General features: G+C 36.7%; 10 protein-coding genes across 10 annotated transcripts; 5 read left to right on the forward strand and 5 right to left on the reverse strand.

The window, feature by feature from the left end:
• Positions 1-612: 612 nt before the first annotated feature.
• On the reverse strand, positions 613-1,532 carry B0P05DRAFT_595001 (putative methyltransferase-domain-containing protein). The gene has a single exon (XM_051583097.1). The coding sequence runs from the start codon at positions 1,506-1,508 to the stop codon at positions 792-794; it is 717 nt and encodes a 238-aa protein (XP_051437383.1). The 5' UTR covers positions 1,509-1,532; the 3' UTR covers positions 613-791.
• Positions 1,533-1,539: 7 nt separating this feature from the next.
• B0P05DRAFT_532258 (agmatinase) lies at positions 1,540-2,819 on the reverse strand. The gene is made up of 2 exons (XM_051577067.1): positions 2,431-2,819; positions 1,540-2,386 (listed from the first exon to the last, which is right to left on the reverse strand). The coding sequence occupies exons 1-2, from the start codon at positions 2,767-2,769 to the stop codon at positions 1,565-1,567; spliced, it is 1,161 nt and encodes a 386-aa protein (XP_051437384.1). The 5' UTR covers positions 2,770-2,819; the 3' UTR covers positions 1,540-1,564.
• A 460-nt stretch (positions 2,820-3,279) lies between these two features.
• B0P05DRAFT_506078 (uncharacterized protein) lies at positions 3,280-5,966 on the forward strand (the record flags this gene model as incomplete). The annotated part of the gene is made up of 5 exons (XM_051575529.1): positions 3,280-3,349; positions 3,395-3,450; positions 3,490-3,538; positions 3,586-3,863; positions 3,912-5,966. The coding sequence occupies exons 1-5, from the start codon at positions 3,301-3,303 to the stop codon at positions 5,964-5,966; spliced, it is 2,487 nt and encodes an 828-aa protein (XP_051437385.1). The 5' UTR covers positions 3,280-3,300.
• Positions 5,967-6,025: 59 nt separating this feature from the next.
• Positions 6,026-9,221, reverse strand: B0P05DRAFT_635481 (uncharacterized protein; the record flags this gene model as incomplete). Its single annotated transcript, XM_051583593.1, has 11 exons — positions 8,964-9,221; positions 8,742-8,918; positions 8,608-8,694; positions 8,482-8,501; positions 8,276-8,422; positions 8,122-8,221; positions 7,888-8,064; positions 7,293-7,840; positions 7,200-7,242; positions 6,737-7,149; positions 6,026-6,531 (listed from the first exon to the last, which is right to left on the reverse strand). The coding sequence occupies exons 1-11, from the start codon at positions 9,194-9,196 to the stop codon at positions 6,026-6,028; spliced, it is 2,451 nt and encodes an 816-aa protein (XP_051437386.1). The 5' UTR covers positions 9,197-9,221.
• Positions 9,222-10,033, reverse strand: B0P05DRAFT_532268 (uncharacterized protein). Its single transcript, XM_051577068.1, has one exon. The coding sequence runs from the start codon at positions 9,978-9,980 to the stop codon at positions 9,303-9,305; it is 678 nt and encodes a 225-aa protein (XP_051437387.1). The 5' UTR covers positions 9,981-10,033; the 3' UTR covers positions 9,222-9,302.
• Positions 10,033-10,457, forward strand: B0P05DRAFT_532269 (uncharacterized protein). The gene is made up of 2 exons (XM_051577069.1): positions 10,033-10,191; positions 10,247-10,457. Exons 1-2 carry the CDS (start codon positions 10,149-10,151, stop codon positions 10,390-10,392), a joined length of 189 nt encoding a protein of 62 aa, XP_051437388.1. The 5' UTR covers positions 10,033-10,148; the 3' UTR covers positions 10,393-10,457.
• Positions 10,458-10,476: 19 nt separating this feature from the next.
• Positions 10,477-12,182, reverse strand: B0P05DRAFT_486985 (uncharacterized protein). Its single transcript, XM_051575269.1, has 6 exons — positions 11,904-12,182; positions 11,759-11,857; positions 11,660-11,705; positions 11,507-11,557; positions 11,236-11,454; positions 10,477-11,187 (listed from the first exon to the last, which is right to left on the reverse strand). Exons 1-6 carry the CDS (start codon positions 12,061-12,063, stop codon positions 10,566-10,568), a joined length of 1,197 nt encoding a protein of 398 aa, XP_051437389.1. The 5' UTR covers positions 12,064-12,182; the 3' UTR covers positions 10,477-10,565.
• Positions 12,183-15,572: 3,390 nt separating this feature from the next.
• Positions 15,573-16,013, forward strand: B0P05DRAFT_465462 (uncharacterized protein; the record flags this gene model as incomplete). The annotated part of the gene is made up of 1 exon (XM_051574272.1): positions 15,573-16,013. A coding segment is annotated over one exon (441 nt), but the record flags the coding sequence as incomplete, so codon positions are not given.
• A 103-nt stretch (positions 16,014-16,116) lies between these two features.
• On the forward strand, positions 16,117-16,428 carry B0P05DRAFT_465131 (uncharacterized protein; the record flags this gene model as incomplete). The annotated part of the gene is made up of 1 exon (XM_051574250.1): positions 16,117-16,428. A coding segment is annotated over one exon (312 nt), but the record flags the coding sequence as incomplete, so codon positions are not given.
• Positions 16,429-16,507: 79 nt separating this feature from the next.
• Positions 16,508-16,803, forward strand: B0P05DRAFT_584999 (uncharacterized protein; the record flags this gene model as incomplete). Its single annotated transcript, XM_051582405.1, has 2 exons — positions 16,508-16,727; positions 16,766-16,803. The coding sequence occupies 2 exons, from the start codon at positions 16,508-16,510 to the stop codon at positions 16,801-16,803; spliced, it is 258 nt and encodes an 85-aa protein (XP_051437392.1).
• Positions 16,804-19,864: the final 3,061 nt, after the last annotated feature.

Genomic DNA, 19,864 nt, shown 5'->3' on the forward strand with positions numbered 1-19,864 from the left:
CATTATGTTCAAAGCAAACGCGTTGAGTATTAAGAAATAATCTCTATCAAGTCGCGTCAATTGTATCTAGACATTGAAGCGATTCAAAAAAATCTTTACAAGATAAACGCTGATCGAACAAAACTTCCAATTATTATAAACCCCCATATTTCTATTGAACAAACGACAAATCCAAATTTCTCTTAAACCATGTGTGAGCAAGGAAAAAAAGACATCTTTATTTTAAGAACATCAGCATTTCCACATTCGTTGCTTGTTGCTTATTTCTTGCTAGCGGCAGCAAGAGCAGCTTCAGTACCCTTCTTAGCGAAACGTTGGTTACGGAGGAACTTGGCATCCAACTAGTGATGATATGAGTACTTTTATTTCCATAGCTTGGTACTTACACTCTTTTGAGATCTGTACTTGTGGGTAGCAGGCTTCTTGATACCGTTACGGTGAGCCTTCTTGTCTATAAGGATGTTAGTTACATCTGCAGAATTTTCAACCATTCTAACATACTTTGGTTGTGGTTGGTGTGGTTCTTAGACTTGGCCATTTCGCTTCTAAATAGATGGATGAGTAATCAAGGTGGATGGATGGATGCTCCTCATTACCAAGGTCAAACAAGTAGTTGAAAAGAGGGATTCCTCACAATGCACATCGGCTGCTTTGTTTAGGGGGATACTGAGAAAAAAAAATTGCCCGGTGGAGATTGCGACGGGTTCGTCGTGACCCAAATTGCCTTTTTTGTCACCACGAAAGCAACTAGGCACCGAAAAAATTATCAGAAGAAAAAAAAAAATGAAGGTTTATTTACGTATCTTTCTTAACTTGAGCTTCCATATTTCAACGTCTTCATTACCAACCAGTTGATTTTTGATGAGTTTCTTAAGTACCATTCTTGGCTCGAATCCTATCAAGCGTGCTTTTTCAATGAACCCATCCACCACAGCATCATCTCTACGCTCCATAGCAATAAATACAAGTGTTTGATGCGAAGCATGCTGCTTGATACAATTCAACAAGGGCTCTACCAGTTCAATTTCATATATACAGTCTGATGCAATAATATAATCAAAAATAGTAGGTTCAGATGCTTCTGTATCTAACCAATTCAATGCTTGTACGCTGATCTTGGGTGGCTCTATCACAGGAGAGGGATATAAATGATGCCACCAATCAAGAATGGCATCCATGGCTGTTGTGCAGTTAGGTTCAAGCACGCAATGGACTATTTCGGGTAAATCTGTCAAGACGGTATTAAATCCTAAGGCTGCCATAGTCAAGCCACCTAGCCCACACCCACTGCCTAATTCAAGACAGGTCTTTTGGTTGTGTACTCGAGTATCTTTAAAGGTGGGTCTCTTGAGTGAATCAAATAAGTACAGAGCGAGAAGTTTGGCAGAGTCCCAGACAGTAGTTCCATGGTTTTGTGTATTGTTTTGTTGGCTTAAATGAAGAGAGAAGGAAGCATTCAAGTTAATTGTAAACGTATCAAGTGCTTTTGTATCGGATAGATCTTGCATTTAAACAAACAAAAAAGGTGAAAGAAAAAAGTTTAAAATGACAGTCTCTTTTTTTTTTATTGATGAGTTTCTGCATATTTTACCATCATGGAAAACGCCTCATAAATAAGGTCAGCAGCCAAAAATGTCGTTAGTTGTGCTTGAGTATCATAAGCAGGTGCTACTTCTACAACATCCATGCCCACTATGTTATATCCATCTAAGCTCCTTAATATATATCTCATCTCTCTTGTTAAAAATCCGCCTGTTTCTGGTGTTCCTGTAGCAGGAGCCATGGAAGGATCAATCACATCAATATCAATTGAAAGATAGACAAGAGTATCTTCTCGAGGGCCCAAGATCTCTTGAATACGATCTGAAATACCTTGTACACCTAATGTGAAAATATCGTTTGCCTTGACGATACGGAAACCCAATGCTTCATCCCGAGAAAAATCAAGCTCGTCATATAAAGTAGATCGAATACCTACATGGAGACTGGTGCCATTGGTCGTCAAGCCTTCTTTGGCTGCATGATAAAGAGGATTTCCATGATTGTATTTAGATCCTTTAGCTTTTACATTGTAGGTTTCAGGAGCCCAGGTATCCAAATGAGAATCAAAATGGATAACAGAGATAGGTCGTCCATGAGCTTCGCGCATTGCCCTAAGGATAGGCAAGAGAATCGTATGATCACCACCCAAAGTGATCAATCGAGGTATACCACCATCTACAGACGAGAGAGAAGGACGTGTAGGTCGAGAAAGGATGTATTTCGCATGCGATTCAATCTGTGAAATGGCATGGTCACTGTCAAAAGGTTCGAATGGAATATCACCACAATCCACTGCTTTTGCCCATGATTTAAAGGGATTGATAGATAGTTCTGTATTGTATCCCTAATCAACCGGTTTATATTGACATTATGCCGCTACGTCTTTACCTTGATTCTCTTGGATCCTTCACGAATACCAGAGGGTCCGAATCGAGCACCTGTTCTAAATGTGACACCAATGTCATAAGGGGCACCAATCACAGCAATATCATAGTCTTCATCTACACTCTCTTCCCAACATTGAAGATAGGGGAGATGAGCAAAAGTAGAGATACCTGCAAAACTAGGAACATAGCCATCTTTTTCAAGTACAGGTCTGTTAAACAAGATAGGCATCTCGTGGGGGCCTGAGAGCGGGATTTGACCTAAATTACGTTGGCTATGGTCTCCATGAGCATGGATAGCACCTAGCACTACACCAGAAAGAAAAAGACTTTTGAGAAACATACCAGAGAAAAGAGAAATGTTTATCTGCTTTTTATAACCGTTATCGATCAGTTCTCACGAAAGAATGAATGTTTTCAATTATTGGATAGATATTTGTCAGAACTTTTCAGGTACCGAATATCTTCTACTCTTTCGAAAACTTCATTATGCAATATACATGATTACCGCTCCATCGAGAAATTGCTGTACTTTAGTTTTGGTTTTCCTGTTTGTATGTTCGACTTGCACTCGCCTGTTGATGTTGCCCATTTTTAATCAGTGCAAATCAAAAGGAAAAAAAATAGGAATAGTACACACTTTGCTTATTGTAATATTCAATCGACAGCATTATGCACTTCCTTTACAGAGCTTATCAATGAACGCATTTCCATTGATGCATAAAGCATTTTCAAAAGAGGGCTGTCTTATCCTCGTACAATACGTTACTTTAGCCAATCACGACTAAGTACGCGTTCAAGCAGAATTTAGCCATTAAATTCGTTTATTTTTGTATTTTTTCTTTGCTCCCTTCTTATTTCGATATAACTTACTATGACAAAGAGAGCTAGCTGCTGGAAAAAGAAAGCAGTTTATCTAACTCGTAAGTCATACTGGTTATTTTATACACCTTTTAACGTCTACTTAGCTTTTATTCTCGGCTGTATTGCTCAGCTTGTCTCGGCATCTGAGGCACAGCAACAGGTACACTACTTCTCTCAAATAAAGTTACTTATAGTGTAGGTCTTGACTACTTCGATAGAAAAAGGCAATATAGACCATATAAATGAAGGTAAATGAAAGAAAAAATCATACGCACAATACTCATTTAAATTCTAGGTCAACGTTTATACCAAGAAGCATTGAAACAGCTAGACATGATTCAAAAGAAATACACTAACAACACATCTAAATCCATAGTCAAGTCTAGCATGACTGATCAATTGATTCAGAAAATAATGAATTTCTGGCAACCCACTTCTACAACATCCCTAACATCACCTGAACAAGAGCACTCTAAAAAGAATGACTTTGACAGTATTACACTTACACTTGAGAAGTCTGCCCGAGAATATCAAAATAACGATGCATTGTTACTCTTGGCAGAACTCAATTTTGTAAGTTAGACCCTATCTTCTTGTTATTCAGTACTCACCGTAAACTAGTTCTCTAAATACAGTCATCCTAGAAACTATCGTCATGCTTTTGATTATTACAATGAATTGGCTGCTAAAGGCAATGCTACAGCACAGCAGATGATTGGCTTTATGTATTCTACAAGTATAGGCAACGTTGTGCCAAGAGATCAAGCCAAAGCCCTTTTATATCATACATTTGCTGCACATGGCGGCGATACAGCAGCTGAAATGACTATAGGCTATCGTTATATGATGGGCATTGGAACAGACGAGAAATGTGAGGATGCACTCTACCATTACAAAAACGTAGCTACCAAGGTCATTGACTATTATTTATCCGGTCCTCCTGGTGGCCATACACCACCATTATCCAAAGTAAGATTGTCTGAAAAGGAAGGCGGCATTTATGGCTATGGTGCTAGTATGACAACAGATAAACGATCTCGCTATGGGAGCAGTCAAGAGAAATCTGTCAGTATTGATGAAATTCTGCAATACTGGCGCTACTTGGCTGCGAAGCAAGATGTAGATGCTCAACTCATGTTGGGTCAAGTGTATTATCTCGGTACTCGAAGTATACCTCGCGACTTTAATGAAGCCTATCAGTTCTTTCATCAGATTGTCGATAAAATCCCTGCGAATGGCAAAATGCCTCCCAAAAACAGTAAATTGATCGGTCAAGCTGCTGGATATTTAGGTTTAATGTACTGGCGTGGAGAAGGTGTGCAAGCCAATGCAAGAGCAGCTCATAAATGGTTTGAAATCGGTCGAAGTCTTGGTGACTCAACGTCTCAAAACTACCTTGGTATGATGTATTTAGATGGTATTGTGGTTGTCAAAAACAGAGATAAAGCTATTGAATTGTTCAAGAAAGCAGCCGATCAAGAAAATCCTCATGCTCAAGTCAATTTGGCTATTGAATATGCTCAGTCAGAATCAAGTCTACCATTGGCTATTCGTCTTTTTACAAAAGCAGCTGATGCAAAGCATTTGTTGGCTTATTGGTATTTAGCACATATGAACGAACAAAACATGACCCCTCGACCTTCTTGTCGTGTAGCCGTGTCCTATTACAAAGCCATTGCAGAACGAGGTGATTGGTTGAATCCTACGGTTGAAGATGCTTATAAAGCTTACAAAGAAAATGATAAAGAAGATGCCTTGCTGAATTATATGCTTGCTGCTGAAAGAGGGTACGAAGTTGCTCAGTCGAATGTAGCTTATATGTTGGATCAAGATAAGAAAATGTTGACTCATTTGCCTTTAATTGGCGATTTGCAAGAAGATCAATCCAATCCCTTGGCGCTGAAAGGATTAGATCAACAAGAATCTGCCTTTATTTACTGGACTCGATCTGCCAACCAAAACAATGTAGATGCTCGTATCAAGATGGGTGATTATTATTTTAAAGGCATTGGTACACCTGTAGACTATGAAAAAGCTGTCTCTTGCTATCGCTTAGCAGCTGAAATACAAGGTTCTCCTTTAGCTTTTTGGAATTTGGGCTGGATGTATGAAAACGGGATTGGTGTGACCAAGGATTTTCATCTTGCTAAGCGTGCTTATGACCATGCACTCAGTCTTGAACAAGATGCTTATTTACCTGTCAAATTGTCTTTATTGAAGATGTATGTCAAGTATTACTGGGAGTGGATCACAGGACATGAAGTAGGACCTGCTCTTCAAGACAACAAGCATCAAGAAGGCATTAAGAACAAATTTGGTGCTTCAAAGAACAAAGAGGTAGAAGGTAGTCAATACGACATCGGTGAAGAAATGGAACGCCAGTACAAGATGAAGAAGCAAAAAGAGAGAGAGGAACAAGAGAGACTGAGTGACGAGAATCCTTTTGGTGATGATCCTTATGCTTTGGATGATTTTTCGGAGGAAGATGAATTGTTTGAGAGTTTGTTGATTCTTTCGTTATGCCTTTTAGTGGGTTATCTTGTCTATGTGAGACAGTTCCGTTTTGGTGGCGGTAATCAACAGCAACAACAGCAACAACAACAGCAGCAGCAAAGAAATAATGGATTTGCTGTTCCTGATGCTGATCATCCTGAAAACAATAATAATGTACAATAAATTTTTTTCTCTATCACATCAATTTTATTCAGGCAAGACTTAGATGTTAGTTTAAGTAGTTAAGCAGGGTTCAATGTCCAGTGCTTTGGCCAATTTAGAAATAACTGAGGAACATGACTTGTCTTTGATGTTTCGAGTTTTTCAAGCCATGCGTGGTAATGCTTAGAGACTCCCTCTAGTTCTTCAACCGCTTTGGATGCATAAACATGCTTGGATGGGTGATATTTCCAGTCCCTATACTCTTTAAGCTCTAGTTGATCTTGCGTATTGGTATTTTCAATTGAGAAATCGAATATGCTTGGCATGGTATAGATCTCATCTAAAATACTGATGTCTTCGACACGATTTTGATGTATATTATTTTTTGACTTTAAAATCTTTATCGACATGAAGCATTTGCTATAAGTCTCAGCGAATTGATGATGGCTGAATTTCTTGATTTTTTTATAGCAACTAGAAGGTGCTTGTTGATGGTCCTTTTCTTTAGGTGATGTCTGTTTGTGTGTCTTATTTTTTGACTCCAATACAACAGTTTGAGAGGAAAAAGGCTTAATCTCTTTACACACTAGTGATAAATAAGTGTTATAGATTTGATGTGCATTAGAAAAATTTGCTTTCGTTCTTTCGACATGATCATATTGCTTGTAAAATGCATCCATCAAAGTCTCTAGTACAATATGTATTTTTCTATATGAAAAAACGAACAATAAATAATAGTAATTGAATCAAAACTGATTCTGCTTACAATGAACACTGTCTGAGATGTATACCTTCCTTAACTTGTTTTTTTTCTTGTATTAATCTAAACCATTCTCTTGTACAGAAGGAACTATCGCAAATAGACATTGAAGATCTTGGTGTAGTATCTTCATTGCGCCAATTGAAAGTTTTTGTATTATAGACACGTCCAACACGCCAGATAAGGCATCTGGAATAAAAGAACCGAACATTCTTGCTCCAATGTAACAACAGACGCTCAAGAATATTGGTATTCAATAGAACGTCAAGGCAAAGAAATTCCGTCAAAGCTACTTGTGATGTCAAGAATTCAAAGTTTGTGTAGATAAATGATAGCGCTCGAAGAAGCGAAAGGCTATGATCTGATTTGGACAAGACAATGTCCAAAGTGTGTAAGATATAAGGAATATCAATGGGCAGAGCTTCCTTGTGTTTAAATGGATATCTACATGAATTAAGATTTAAAGTGAGGAATACGTTTACTTGGGTACCTACTTCTCAAGTTGTAGTATAATTTGCTCCATGAAATCAAACAGGCCTATGAACTGGTTAGACATAGTTTCCAATGTCTTATACATTCAAGCTTACAATACACTTGCTCTACTTCTGTAAGTACAGTTTTTCTTATTGCAGATCGAATCCAAATATTGATCATATCGTAGAACAGAGCAGTTTGATTTGACTCTATTAGGGCACATCGAATGATGCATGCAGCATATTTCTTGGTTGCATTGTCTAATTGAACGGGCTTTCCAAACGACTGATTGTAACGAGCATTTGTATTACCTTGATCAACATTGAAAGCATCGAAAAAGGCTGCTAGTGCTTCGTTATTTAAGTTTAACGCATCGCTGTTCCTGAGCCAGTTTGGTTCGAGATCAATCATGAGTCTGTTGTAAATAGGCTGATGAGCTGTGTTTGTCACTGAGATGACTCGTCTATGAACAAGTGAATCGATTTTGCCTGCAAAGAAAGAAGCCAAATACATATACCCAGGTAACAATGTCAATATAGAGTTGCGTTGATAGAGTCGCTGATGTTTTATTACAGGATATACTATGGACGTATAGGTACTGAGCAAGTAATGATAATGCTGATAAAATGCAAAGAACAGCCCGCTATCATCGCTTTGCCATCTTTAAAATTCAGGTTAAATGTGAGCATAATGAGAGGCTGGCCATACCTTTTCACCCAATTCGCAGTGGCATGTTGAGTTGTGTTTGGAAGATTCAGTCGGTGACTCGACATGCTCATATATTCACGATAAGCGAAAATATTGCTTGTCATGATAGGGTGTAAAAAGGAAGGAAACACTGACTTCAAATAGTTTTTTTCTTGCGCTGAATAAGCTGGCAAATGACTACGGGCAAAACACATCGATTAAAAAAATCGAGATGACTACTACAGGATGCATTACCTTTCCATTTCTTTCCATATTCTAGTAAACAAAATTGTCTTGACAGTCAATTGACTCAATAAAATAGCAGCTAGACCAGGTATTTTAAAGAAACAAAGAGCTAATGAAGGAGGTTACTAACACCACAATAATACATTGATTGCTTTGATTATACCCAAGATCTTTGCGCAAAAAGATATCATGTTTGAGAATAAGGCTCTTTGGTTCAGTTTGTGAATAACATTATTCAATGTCGATTTGAGTAATTGACGATAACAGAGCACACGCTTGTCTGAGCATTTTTCGTTCCATGAGTCATCATCTTTTTGCAGAATTAAAAAATGGTTACAAAAAGAAGGGGAGAACCTGATATATATTTACCATAATCCATAAATTCAGATCTAATATTACTATACATTAGCTCCTTATGATCTTCATAAATGTATGTACATATTTTGACATTACATACAGCTGCAGACTTTATATGTATAGATAGACTAACTTTACCTTGACATGATGGATAAAATACATTCGAAATAAAGGCATTTTTCTTCATTATTGACAATAAACATGTTATTTAATAAAGCCCTCCACCTAACAAAAAGGCATTTAATCTGCTGTGTCTGTGTAACAATGCTTACCATCGAAGCAATATCAACTTCCCATTCTGGAGCTTCTTCTCTTTGTTTCTCAAAACCCAACCTTTTGTTTGTTTTGTGTACTCAGCTATCATCTCTATTTTCGCTGTATTACTTTCAAGCCAAGGCAACAGATGCCATCGAATAATGTTTGTTCTTTGTTTCATCTTATTTTGAAATCTTTACAATGTTAGTCTATAGTCAGGAATAAAATGTGTACACTACTTTGAGAGATGGTTTCCAAGTTTCTTGTAATTGCAAGAGTTATTTTGTATGTGGAAGCGAAGCCTATTTAATGGCGCAGTGCTTGATAAAACCGTGAAAGAGGAAGTAGAACTACTAGAGGCTAAAGTCGGTTCAAGTTCCTCATTCTTTGTTTGCCTTAATAAACTATCTGGGTAATGAGTGCTGTCAATATGGAACTGTACAGATTTTCTTCGATTTGTATTCGATGTCATAGATTGAAGAATAAAGAAGAGAAAGAGGATGCATGAATCAAAATAATTTATTATACAGTTTTATAAACAGAAAAGATAGGAGTTGCAGCTTTATAAACATACATATTTAAACCATAACTTTCTCTTCTTGATGGTATTCTTTGACAAGCTGCTGATGAGCATTAGCCAGTTGAGCTTCCAATTCGAGCACTCGTTGAATATTATGTTTTTCTTTTTCAGCAGCGTGATTAACTTCAGACCCCAGCACGGCAACTTTGACCCGTAAACGCTCGTTATCGTTTCTAAGTACCTCAACTCGTTTTTCCAAAGACTCCATTTTGAGCACTTTTCTCATTCTTGACCGGCGTGCAGCATCTGTATTGCGTTGTCTTTTGATAACTAAGTCCACTGGCTCACCGCGACTGCCTCTTTTTCTTCTAGGAAGACTATCGGCACTCAAACTAGGTGAAGGAGGAGCAATATCAGGAGAAGGTGTGATAGGATGTAATCGCTTTTTGTGCTGTTTTTCTCTGATTAGTTGCTCACTTTGACGAATAGAATTTAATAAGGAATACACTTTCATAATTGGAATTAGATTCTGTTGTTGTTCGTCAACATTTCTTGATAGTTGGATAGGTTTTAATAAAGGCGTTTTGTTTTCTTGTAATACAATATTTTTCAGTGAGCATATCTTGTTGGTATCGTTTTTATCACATTGGATTTGGTTTTGCTTTAAATCCTCTTCAAGCCAGTCGTCCAATGATGAATTCCAGCTATTGTTCAATCGTTCGTTTTGAGAAGGCATTATGTATTAAATATTAAGAAGGCTATGTACGATAAGGAAAAACAAGAGATATAAAAAAAAGAAACTAATGTTTATATATGAGTCAAATTAACACACACACACACACCCATTCGCATTAAGCGCTATAGATTATCACCTGGCATGAAGGAATTCTGATTGGTTAAATGGATGACAAGTTTTGTCTCCCCTATCATTCAATCGTTTTTATTGGCTAAAGAGATAAATAAAGATACACTTATTTTAGCTGTTTTGTACAAAAGAAATACCTTGCGTAATCCCATTCCATGGCAGTGTATATGTCATAGACCAATTAAGAACTTTTTGTATTCAATGTTTCGAGTCCTATATTTTTTTCTCATTCTTATCTATGGAAGTCTATGATATGGAACAAAGTCTGAGTCAGAGCTTGTAATTCATTTAGATTGGCAACTGTGATGCATGATGTGCAATCAAAGACCAATAAAAACACAATTTGAATCAATTTCCGAATTGAGTATTTTATGCTTTAATAGATATTTTATACAACTTTATTATAGAGAAAAAATATTAAAAGGTATCAGATAAGGTAGATATGTATATATATAATTATTCAATAGACCACATATTGTCTTGTTCAGCTTTTGGTTTGGATTGTTGATCCATGGGCTGACTGTCTAGTAATGTTCTGCTTGCATTATGTGGGTGAGATTCTGCCATATCGTAACCATCAATACTATCATGATCAATAGTGGTGGGTTGATTGGTGTACAACTTTTTCTTGTTTTTGCCCATGCTTTCATCATTAAAGATAAGAACACCTCTCTTGATATTCAACAAGCATTTGAAAGCGACAGCAACAGTAAGCAAGACTAGAAAAGCTGCAATAACAGTTGTGAAGATCAAGAATTGACGTGTGTGAAGATAAGGATCGTAGCCTTCAGCTCTGGGTCTGGCAATAACAACAAGGCGGTAGATAAAATAGACAATGCAAAGACCGCCAGCAGTGATAAAGGCCATTAAGGCATACTTGTTTTCTTGATACACAGCTACCAGAGCTAAACACAATCCTAAACCACCCAACACAAAGACCAAAACAGTCTCAGTCACTGTGTCTTGGTAGCCTAATCTTTGAGAAGGAATCAATTGAGCAGCAAATGAGAACACAAAGAAGAAATCAAGCTTTAAAAGTGTGAGCAATAAACTAACTGTAATCAAAGCATTTCGTACTCTATTCAATGGTTAGCTTCCTTTGTTTTGATATACGTAAGTTATTTACTTGATATCAGCAGAGAAGTTACGGTAGTTGTCCCAAGCAAATTGCTTGCGAAGCCTCCATCCAAAAAATGCAAGAACGAGGAAGAAGGCAGGAATCAAAGCAATAATAGTATACTCAATAGGTCTCATAATGCTACGGAAATAATTTTTTGCTGAATCCATGCCTGCCAAATTATCACTCCAACGGGGATCTACAGGTTGCCAAAATTCTTCATTTCCACTAAAAATAAATAGTATTAGGCATCATGTGATGTTGGTAAATAGGTATTTACCAAACGGCGTCTTCTAAAATAACATGTTGTTGAAGTTGAATGCCTGCATATCTACAGAAATTGAAATAATTTAGTAAGAGCCGCTTAACCTATTTAAAATATCCTTACACTAATAAAAGTTAGACTAACTATGCAAATGTATAAATGGTTCACTTACCTACAACCGATAGACCAAACGTAATCAATGCAATAAGTTGAGCTAGGATTGAGATGTACGAGTGAGTTATAACAACCAGGAAAGTTGCATAGTACCTGTATTTCTTTGATACAAGGCATCGACACACAAAATAACTTGAAAAACTTGAGCAACAATAAACAAAGAATGATAAATAAGATCAGACTCGCTTACACCTGTAAAGAAATAAGTATAAAGAAAGCATTTCATCAAATATCAAACCTTCGCCAATAATATCAGGGTTACAATTAGAAACAAGCTGAAGATGGTTCATGATAACAATGCCTTCCAAAATACAAATCACAATACATTCAAATAAGACAAGACTAAAAGTCATAATAGACTCTTTTGTCCTAAATATAGGGTTTTCTCTTAAGGTCATTTTGAATAAAAGAAGAAAAAGAAAAAGAGAGAGTAAAGAAAAAGGAAAAGAAGATGATACAAAGGAAGAAACGTTTTATATTCTTTGTATTGTGCGACTTTAATAATATAATAGTGAAGTCTTGTACCGAGAGAAAACTGTTTTTTTTTGGGGCGCAGTCCAGTAACTCTAAAGACTTTTGCTATTGTGTCACGAGTCATATTTTATTTGATCCACGCATTAATAACACTTTTTATTGATCTAAATTTAAAATTCTCAAGGCGCAGTCTATACAAGATAGTGAGTATAAGTGGTTCATTTATTTCTTTTGTTTCTGATTTCATAGGGAGTTTTGAGGGAGATTTTTCTTAACCTATAAATGGAAGCAATGGCGCTCTGGATGTCCTAGGTTACACGACAGAATCCAAATTCACTTTAAGATTTTAGTAAACAGATATTTCAAAGTGATTTCTTGCCGTTTGAGGTAATAGCTAGATCGAGTAGAAGCAAGCATTCAAGCATCTTCAATTGGATAGTGTATGTAGATATGCTTTCCTGGTAGTATTGAAATATTGGGATTGATTCTGCCTCTTTATGAATCTCTTCTCCAAAGAGTAATTGAAGAACCCAACTGTCTAAGAAAGACTCTGATGACTCAAAACTCGTTAACAAATTACGTCTGTGTAGCAATCAACAACACAGAAATATCAAACTGATCATAGCTCTATAATTGATTAACTAATCAAAACACAGAAGCAAATACGCGTCGGTATTGTGGGTTTTACAAACATCATTTTGAATTTAAACAGAACTCATGATCTTATTACTATCTATCAAAATTAACTTTATTTCCATTATTCCTTCTATCTTTTTTTAACTATAATAAATATAAGTGCATACTTACAATATATTTATGTTATACTAAAAAAAACAAAGAATAGATCTGCAGTATTCGGCGCAATACAAATATGGTAATTTAAAAGGTCTAGGTACACAAACACATGAAAAGTACAGACTTAAAGTAGGATAAATGTCTAAGCCATTAATCTATTAAATGCGATGATGGAACTTTTGACCCAATGTTTCACGTATATTGATTTTTGACCATTGTACATGTGCTATTGACTTATTTGATCTTAAGGGCCACCGTCTACTCTATTCAAAAGACACCATCGTTAAGGAGAAAGAGCTAGAGGAGTTCCAAAGAAATTTTACACGTTGTCTAACAAACAATCCAAGATTTCAGTGATACAAAAGAAAATAATGACAATTCGATTCAAACTTGTGTTTCTTTGTTCCTTTCATCCTTCATTTATATATCTTTTCTTTTTCTTTCATTTTCAACAATCAATGAACATGATTTTTTTGACAAGTGAATCCAAAAAGATTGTTTCTTCCAGTAAAGGATTACACAAATCAAAAATTTAACTTTTTGCCATACTCGAGAAGGTTACATTGATCAAATGGCTTTTTAAGAAATTCAATCGTGATTTCCTATAAAAATCAATACGCAGTCCTTTCAGAAAAAAACAAGTAATGAATTCTATAGCAGTCAATTAGCTATAAAACATATTATAAACAAATGAGCATAATGCAGCTTCTTAAAATGCTTTGAGTCACATTGTTTTAGCAATTCCTGAAGTTTTTACTAGCGCTAAATTTACTCTATTTTTAAAAATTACCCGAAATTGCTCAAAGGAACTGTAACATTGAAATGAAGGAACACTCCGTCCTCTGAAATATGTATTTTTGATGACATTTGTTGATCTTCAAAAGATAGTAGCTATAAGTATTTCAAAAAAAAAGAGTTTTAATAAAGGAAACAAATGAAAAAAATAAGTTCATTTATTAAAAGTGTTTTGTAAGCAATAAATAGAGCTCTTATTATTCCTTATAAAATAAACCAGCCATTTATCAAACGCATAGAAACTAAAGATGATTAACTTATTGATGCTAAGAAAGGGCATACAGTAAAAGAATCAGTATATCTTAATCTTCATTACAACTGTACTTTCGAAACCAATGCAGTTACACAAAACTTGAAGTTTTTATGTTAATCTTTAAACATAAGGCACAGCATTTTACTAAAGAAAGCATATTTGTTTTTATCCTACCAGTGGCATTATACTAAAAAGAAGTATTTCATGGTGCCTTTTTTACATGTTTATTGATTGTAATATTAAAACACGGTATCATTCAAAAAAAAAAGCAGCAGTAGCAGATTTAAAGCCACAATCAAGATCAGAAGTGCAAAAATTCATTTATGAAAAAATTTGTCATACATCATCATTAATAACTCTGTCAAATGAAGCTATAATGCTTTCGAGCAAAAAAGCATCACTACCTCTCGAAAATTCTTTTCCAGTTTCAGATGCACGCTTAAATCGCACATTTGGTGTTATACAGCTTATTCATGTAACAGAGACACCAGGCAAGCAAATGCTTCAGCATTGAATAGGGCAACAATTCATGCAATCTTTTGTCTTTTTCTTGGGCATATAAGGGTAACATAAAGCCTGTTTATGCATGCATGGATGCTATAAATACATGCAAACAATGTCTAATAACATCTATGGTGTCCTTGAAGTTGATTTGGACCAAAAAAAAAAAAAAAAAAAAAAAAAAGCGACTTGTAAAATTAGGCCAAAATGGCCTTTTAACTAAAGGCTACTAGTCATGAAAATGATCTGTTTGACAACTCTTTGAGCTTGTTTTTGATGCTACAGTACGAAAAATAGAGCTATCGGCAAGTTTAAATACTCAAAATGAGTGTAAGAAGGTCCAGTTTTGGTAAATGCGTTTGATTGCTAATTGTACTACAAAAATGATGAGATATGAGCGAAAGACCTCATAAACATTCTTGCGCATTTGTTCAAAATTCTAGCAGTAGACTTACTGCGTTCTCTACATTGACGAACTCAGAAAGCAACGATCTACAACTCTTGTCATTACACCAAAGTCAGACAACTGCATCTTTATGCAGTTCTCAGCAAAAGCTCGATCTTTGGATGCGGCAGGATGAAGAACTGGTGTTGTCTTCTATTTCAACCTTCGCACGCTGCCAACCTGCATGTCCTATCTCCATTTATCCCACATTTGCATTATAAATCAACCCTGCTTTTACTTTTAAATGTTCCTTGGCGCTCCAAGTAGCATATAATGTTGTTTATAGCAACACTGATAACAGGGTTTGTATGTCATATAGACCAAAAATGCTCTAAACACAGTTAAAACATACCAATCTTTGATGTCCCATTGCTCGACAACCAGACTATGAAACCAGTCTGTTTTTTCGAGTTGAGGAATCGAATCGTACCATTGGTCTGGCTGTTAGATGAAATTCATGCACTTTCTCCTTTCCCCCTCCTCTTGCACAACATACTCGCTCAATCTTATTTATCACTCATTAAGACATCTTAAATAAAACCAGAACATAGTTTCCCTACAAAAAAAAAAGAACTAAACCATCCTATGCACAGATCGTAGCAGCTAAGAAGAGGATCTCATTGATCTACAAAAGCATATAACAACCTCATGTCGAAGCAGAGGACCAGCTTTCGACTCTTCAGTCCTGCATCTATAGATCTGCCAAATCACCCGGAGCTCTTTTACTTGATCTCACCAAAATTCGTAGCGAGCATACAGATTTTCAAAGTCTTCAGATCGTACTCGAACAACATCCCGAAATAGATGGGTGTCAATTTCTCAGTGACGGCCCACGCCGCTATTCGGAGCTCTACATTCGTCCAAAGGACAACACTATCAACACAGCTGTGATTTTCAAAACAAAAGAAATTCGAGTTCTTCCTCGTCGCTCGGGAGACGGCGATTATACGATTACGACCATCAGTTTGACCCACCTTCCCTTCGTTCACTCCGAAGAAATTGGGAAGGGTTCAGAGCAGAGCTTGGCCCCATTTGGAAAGATCCTGGATGTGGGTATAACAACTGAACCTAAATTAGGGATCTAATTATGCAGTAATTGGTAAAGACAAGAACGACACACAATATCAAGATTTGGATCACATTATTAGCTGGTATGAGTCTTCAGATCAAATTTTTCATTGTACATAGAATAATATGCATACCTGGTGTAGATATTACCGCCAAACGAGTCATAATAAGTTTGAGTGTGAGAAATCTAGAGCAAGGATCATCTGCTACAACTGTCAACACCTTGGACACCGATCATTTGAATGTCCTCGTAAAGCACCCCTGAATCCATTGAAGAAGCATAGAACACCAGCACCTAAGAAACAGAATGTTGAGGGTGTCTTACCTCATGCTACTAAAGAGGATCAGTTGGCCCCTTCAACTAAAGCCTTAGAATCGCAACATGCACCAAAGGACCAACGTGTCGTCCTTCCTCGAAAAAGAAGAATTTGAAATCGGCAATCGCGGAAAACTACATCAGCGATTTTGATGTTTGGGAAACCGACGGAAGCAATGTGGAGGCTCTGATTATATGTCAAGTGGATTCTATGATAGTGATATTAACAGTGCCAGAGAGGAACTCGAAGCTGAAAGTGGTATATCCGCTATGGAGTTAGATGCAGTGAAGGAGGATGCAATGATAGTCTTGGCTGATTTATTGTCTGTCCAAATGGATCTCAAAATGCCTTTGATGCAACAAATACATCAATTGCAAAAAAGAGCTGCCGAAGAAGCATTAAGTGAAATCGAATGTAACAATTTGACTGACCTTTATCGTCAATTAATTCAGCTGGAAGAAACTATACAGAAGAGTTTTTTGCAGAGTAGTGGAAATAAATAGGCCACAAACATAATATCTGGCACTATCAGTCAAATATCCATCTCTTTTAGAAACATACTCTACTCCTAGACGATTTTAATTCATCTAAATATTTTCTTCCTAATTTTCCGTTTATCCACGCTACACCCCTCCACGATGTGTAGCTAAAACACATATTTTTGCATAATAAAATACTATACAAATCCCCCCCCTCAATGCAAGTCTTTTCCAACCAAAATGAGTTAGAACCACCGCTTGGTGCTTCTAATAAAAAGAAAGCGAGTTCACTAAGATGAAAAAGGCGAGTTCATTTGAGCGTTGGCTTCAAATCTGCATTTAAAGTTGATTGTACACTGTAATCAGTATAAAAGAAGCCCTTCACAGTAGATATTGATTAATAAGTGGGTACTTGCTTCTGAATGGTTCGGCGCTCAAAATATATGCGAGTATATTTTGTCATAACACCTGGCACTTTTGAGGTCAAAAGAAAGATCTTTGGATATGATAGACAATGAATGCCTTGAAAGAAGTGAGTTCGATTTTGCAAACACCGACTTTTCTTCTTGCTAAACATCACCTTTGTGGCTAAAAATACGAAAGCCCGTAGATATATCGAAAAGGCGTATCAAGAAAAGCTTTGCAGTCTTTTATTGTACGATGAGTATTTTAGAGTAAAACGCCTACTCATTGCTGGATATTAAACAAAAAGAGCTACATTTTTATCATTCATAGTGTACAATCAACTTTAAATGCAGATTTGAAGCCAACGCTCAAATGAACTCGCCTTTTTCATCTTAGTGAACTCGCTTTCTTTTTATTAGAAGCACCAAGCGGTGGTCTTAACTCATCTTCACGAGCCCTCGTGATCCTCTAGGGTCAAAAAAATAAATTTCTCCTGACAGTCAAATCAATGGTACCATTCCATTTCTCGACTCCAAAAAACATGTTTTAAATGAAAGAACGGACCATTTTGATAATCTGGTTGTCGAGCAATGGTCCATCAAAGAACAGTGCATTTGAGCTGTGTTTTGTGCATTTTTAAGTGTTTTTGCTCTAGATGTCATATAAAATGTGTTAATCATGAGGCTACAAAAGATATTATCTGCTATCTAGAGTGTCAAAAAACGTATGAAGATAAAAGCATGGCTGACTTGTAACGTAACTGTATGGTAAATGGAGATAGGACATGCAGGTTGGCAGCGTGCGAAGGTTGAAATAGAAGACAACACCAGTTCTTCATCCTGCCGCATCCAAAAATCGAGCTTTTGCTGAGAACTGCATAAAGACGCAGTTATCCGGCTTTTCTATAGTGACAAAAGGTGCAGTTGTTTACGCTCTGAGTCTATTGATATAACAAATTCGACAGTTTTGCTGAAAAAATATTGAGCAAGTACGCAAAAACGTTTTTGAGGCCTTTCACTTATATCATACCATTTTTGTAGTATTCACCTCCCTCCTTATTCGCCAGAGCTGAATCCTATCGAGAGTTTTTGGTCTACAATGAAATCGCATGTCAAGAAAAGTAAATTTAGTGGAGAGAAAGATCTTAAAACGAGAGTGACTGAGGCAAGTGATGGAGTGAGAGCTACCGCCCTCTTGAATATGAGCCAGCATTCTGTGAACATGTTTGACAAATGTCTTCAAATGAAGCCTATTTAGTAAAGTTTTACTGCAGTTTTCAGATACATCTCTTGTAAGAAAATTGGTTTTGTTTATTGAACACACCATTTGGAATTACCATAAACGCAATTTGGGTTATTGAGCATCCATCAAGAATTAGAAAAGTGGGGTTGTTTGAGTTAACTGCCTTCTATAATGTAGTGATTTTGATCTGTTCAATCTCGTTGATGCGCACATAATTTATAGCATATTTACTTTGATATGGTCAATCGATTGAGAGCTTTCCTAGCTCACATCTACAACATACGTCGTACTGAATGTAAATTTATTATTACTATAGTATAAGGAGCCTTCTGTAGTATGAAAGAGGCGCCCTGCTAATCGCATAATAAAACTAGATCAGGACATTATTTTATGGTGACTGCAGCAAAACCTTTCCAACCTTTGCAGAAACAGGCATTGCCGACAACACTTGACTCCAACTATTAATCACAACCATGATAGAGACCAGACTCTATCGCAGCTCTTATACCGATCAAGACTTACCGTGCGCAGATCGCCATCTCCATCACATGCATGCTGTTTCAGGGGAAAGAAGACGTAACTAGCGCAAGTACATTGCTTTCATCCAAAAAATCAGATCGAAATGGCAATAGCAAGATCATTACGGATGTTTTCACAAGGCTGATAGGAAGCTGCATCAGCTAAAGATCACCAAATGCTCATTCAAGTATATACATGTATACATGTGCGAGAAGTTTGTAAGAAGCAAATTTTCAAGGAATGTGTCCACTCATTTGAACGTAGAGTGAATGGCAGCAATGAGTAGCACTGCACAGAAATTATCTCGTTGCCAACGCCTTGAAATGAAGCAAAGCCCCGGAACCAAGCGCCGAGAAGATATATAGCAGATATAATCGCTTCCGTCCAATCTCATTATTCCTGGCAAATGGTAATAAAAGCCGTTATTTCTACACACCTGCTGCCCAATACCCGGATATTGCTGATGCCGTATTCCACGAATTGCCATCTTCATAACACAAAATACGTATATAATGTGCTTAGTGGAGATACACTTTAAGCTACTCTTGTATAAAACACGACCTTCAATTGCATGGGTTGAACGACATGAATACAATCTGTAGACTAACAAAAGCTTGCATCAGATGGCAGTAAAAGCAGCATATCTACAGTTCGAGCTATACATGTCAAAAGAAGAAGAGTTACCTACAATACTAAACAATATTTGTTGCCATCCATAGCTTACCTCAATATTAGTGTATGATCATAACCAGCATTATCATGCACTGCAACTTGCTCGGGTTGCTATCCCCTTAACAAAAAGTACGTATACTCTAAGCTTAGAGCAAAAGGCAAACAGCAGACGCTTATTTCTGTCTCTAGGTTTCAACTTGGCTCGGATGTTTACTATCTAAAGATGATCCATAA

Source organism: Gilbertella persicaria, assembly GCF_025201335.1.
Source record: "Gilbertella persicaria strain CBS 190.32 chromosome Unknown B0P05scaffold_9, whole genome shotgun sequence".
NCBI classification, from domain to species: Eukaryota; Fungi; Mucoromycota; class Mucoromycetes; order Mucorales; family Choanephoraceae; genus Gilbertella; species Gilbertella persicaria.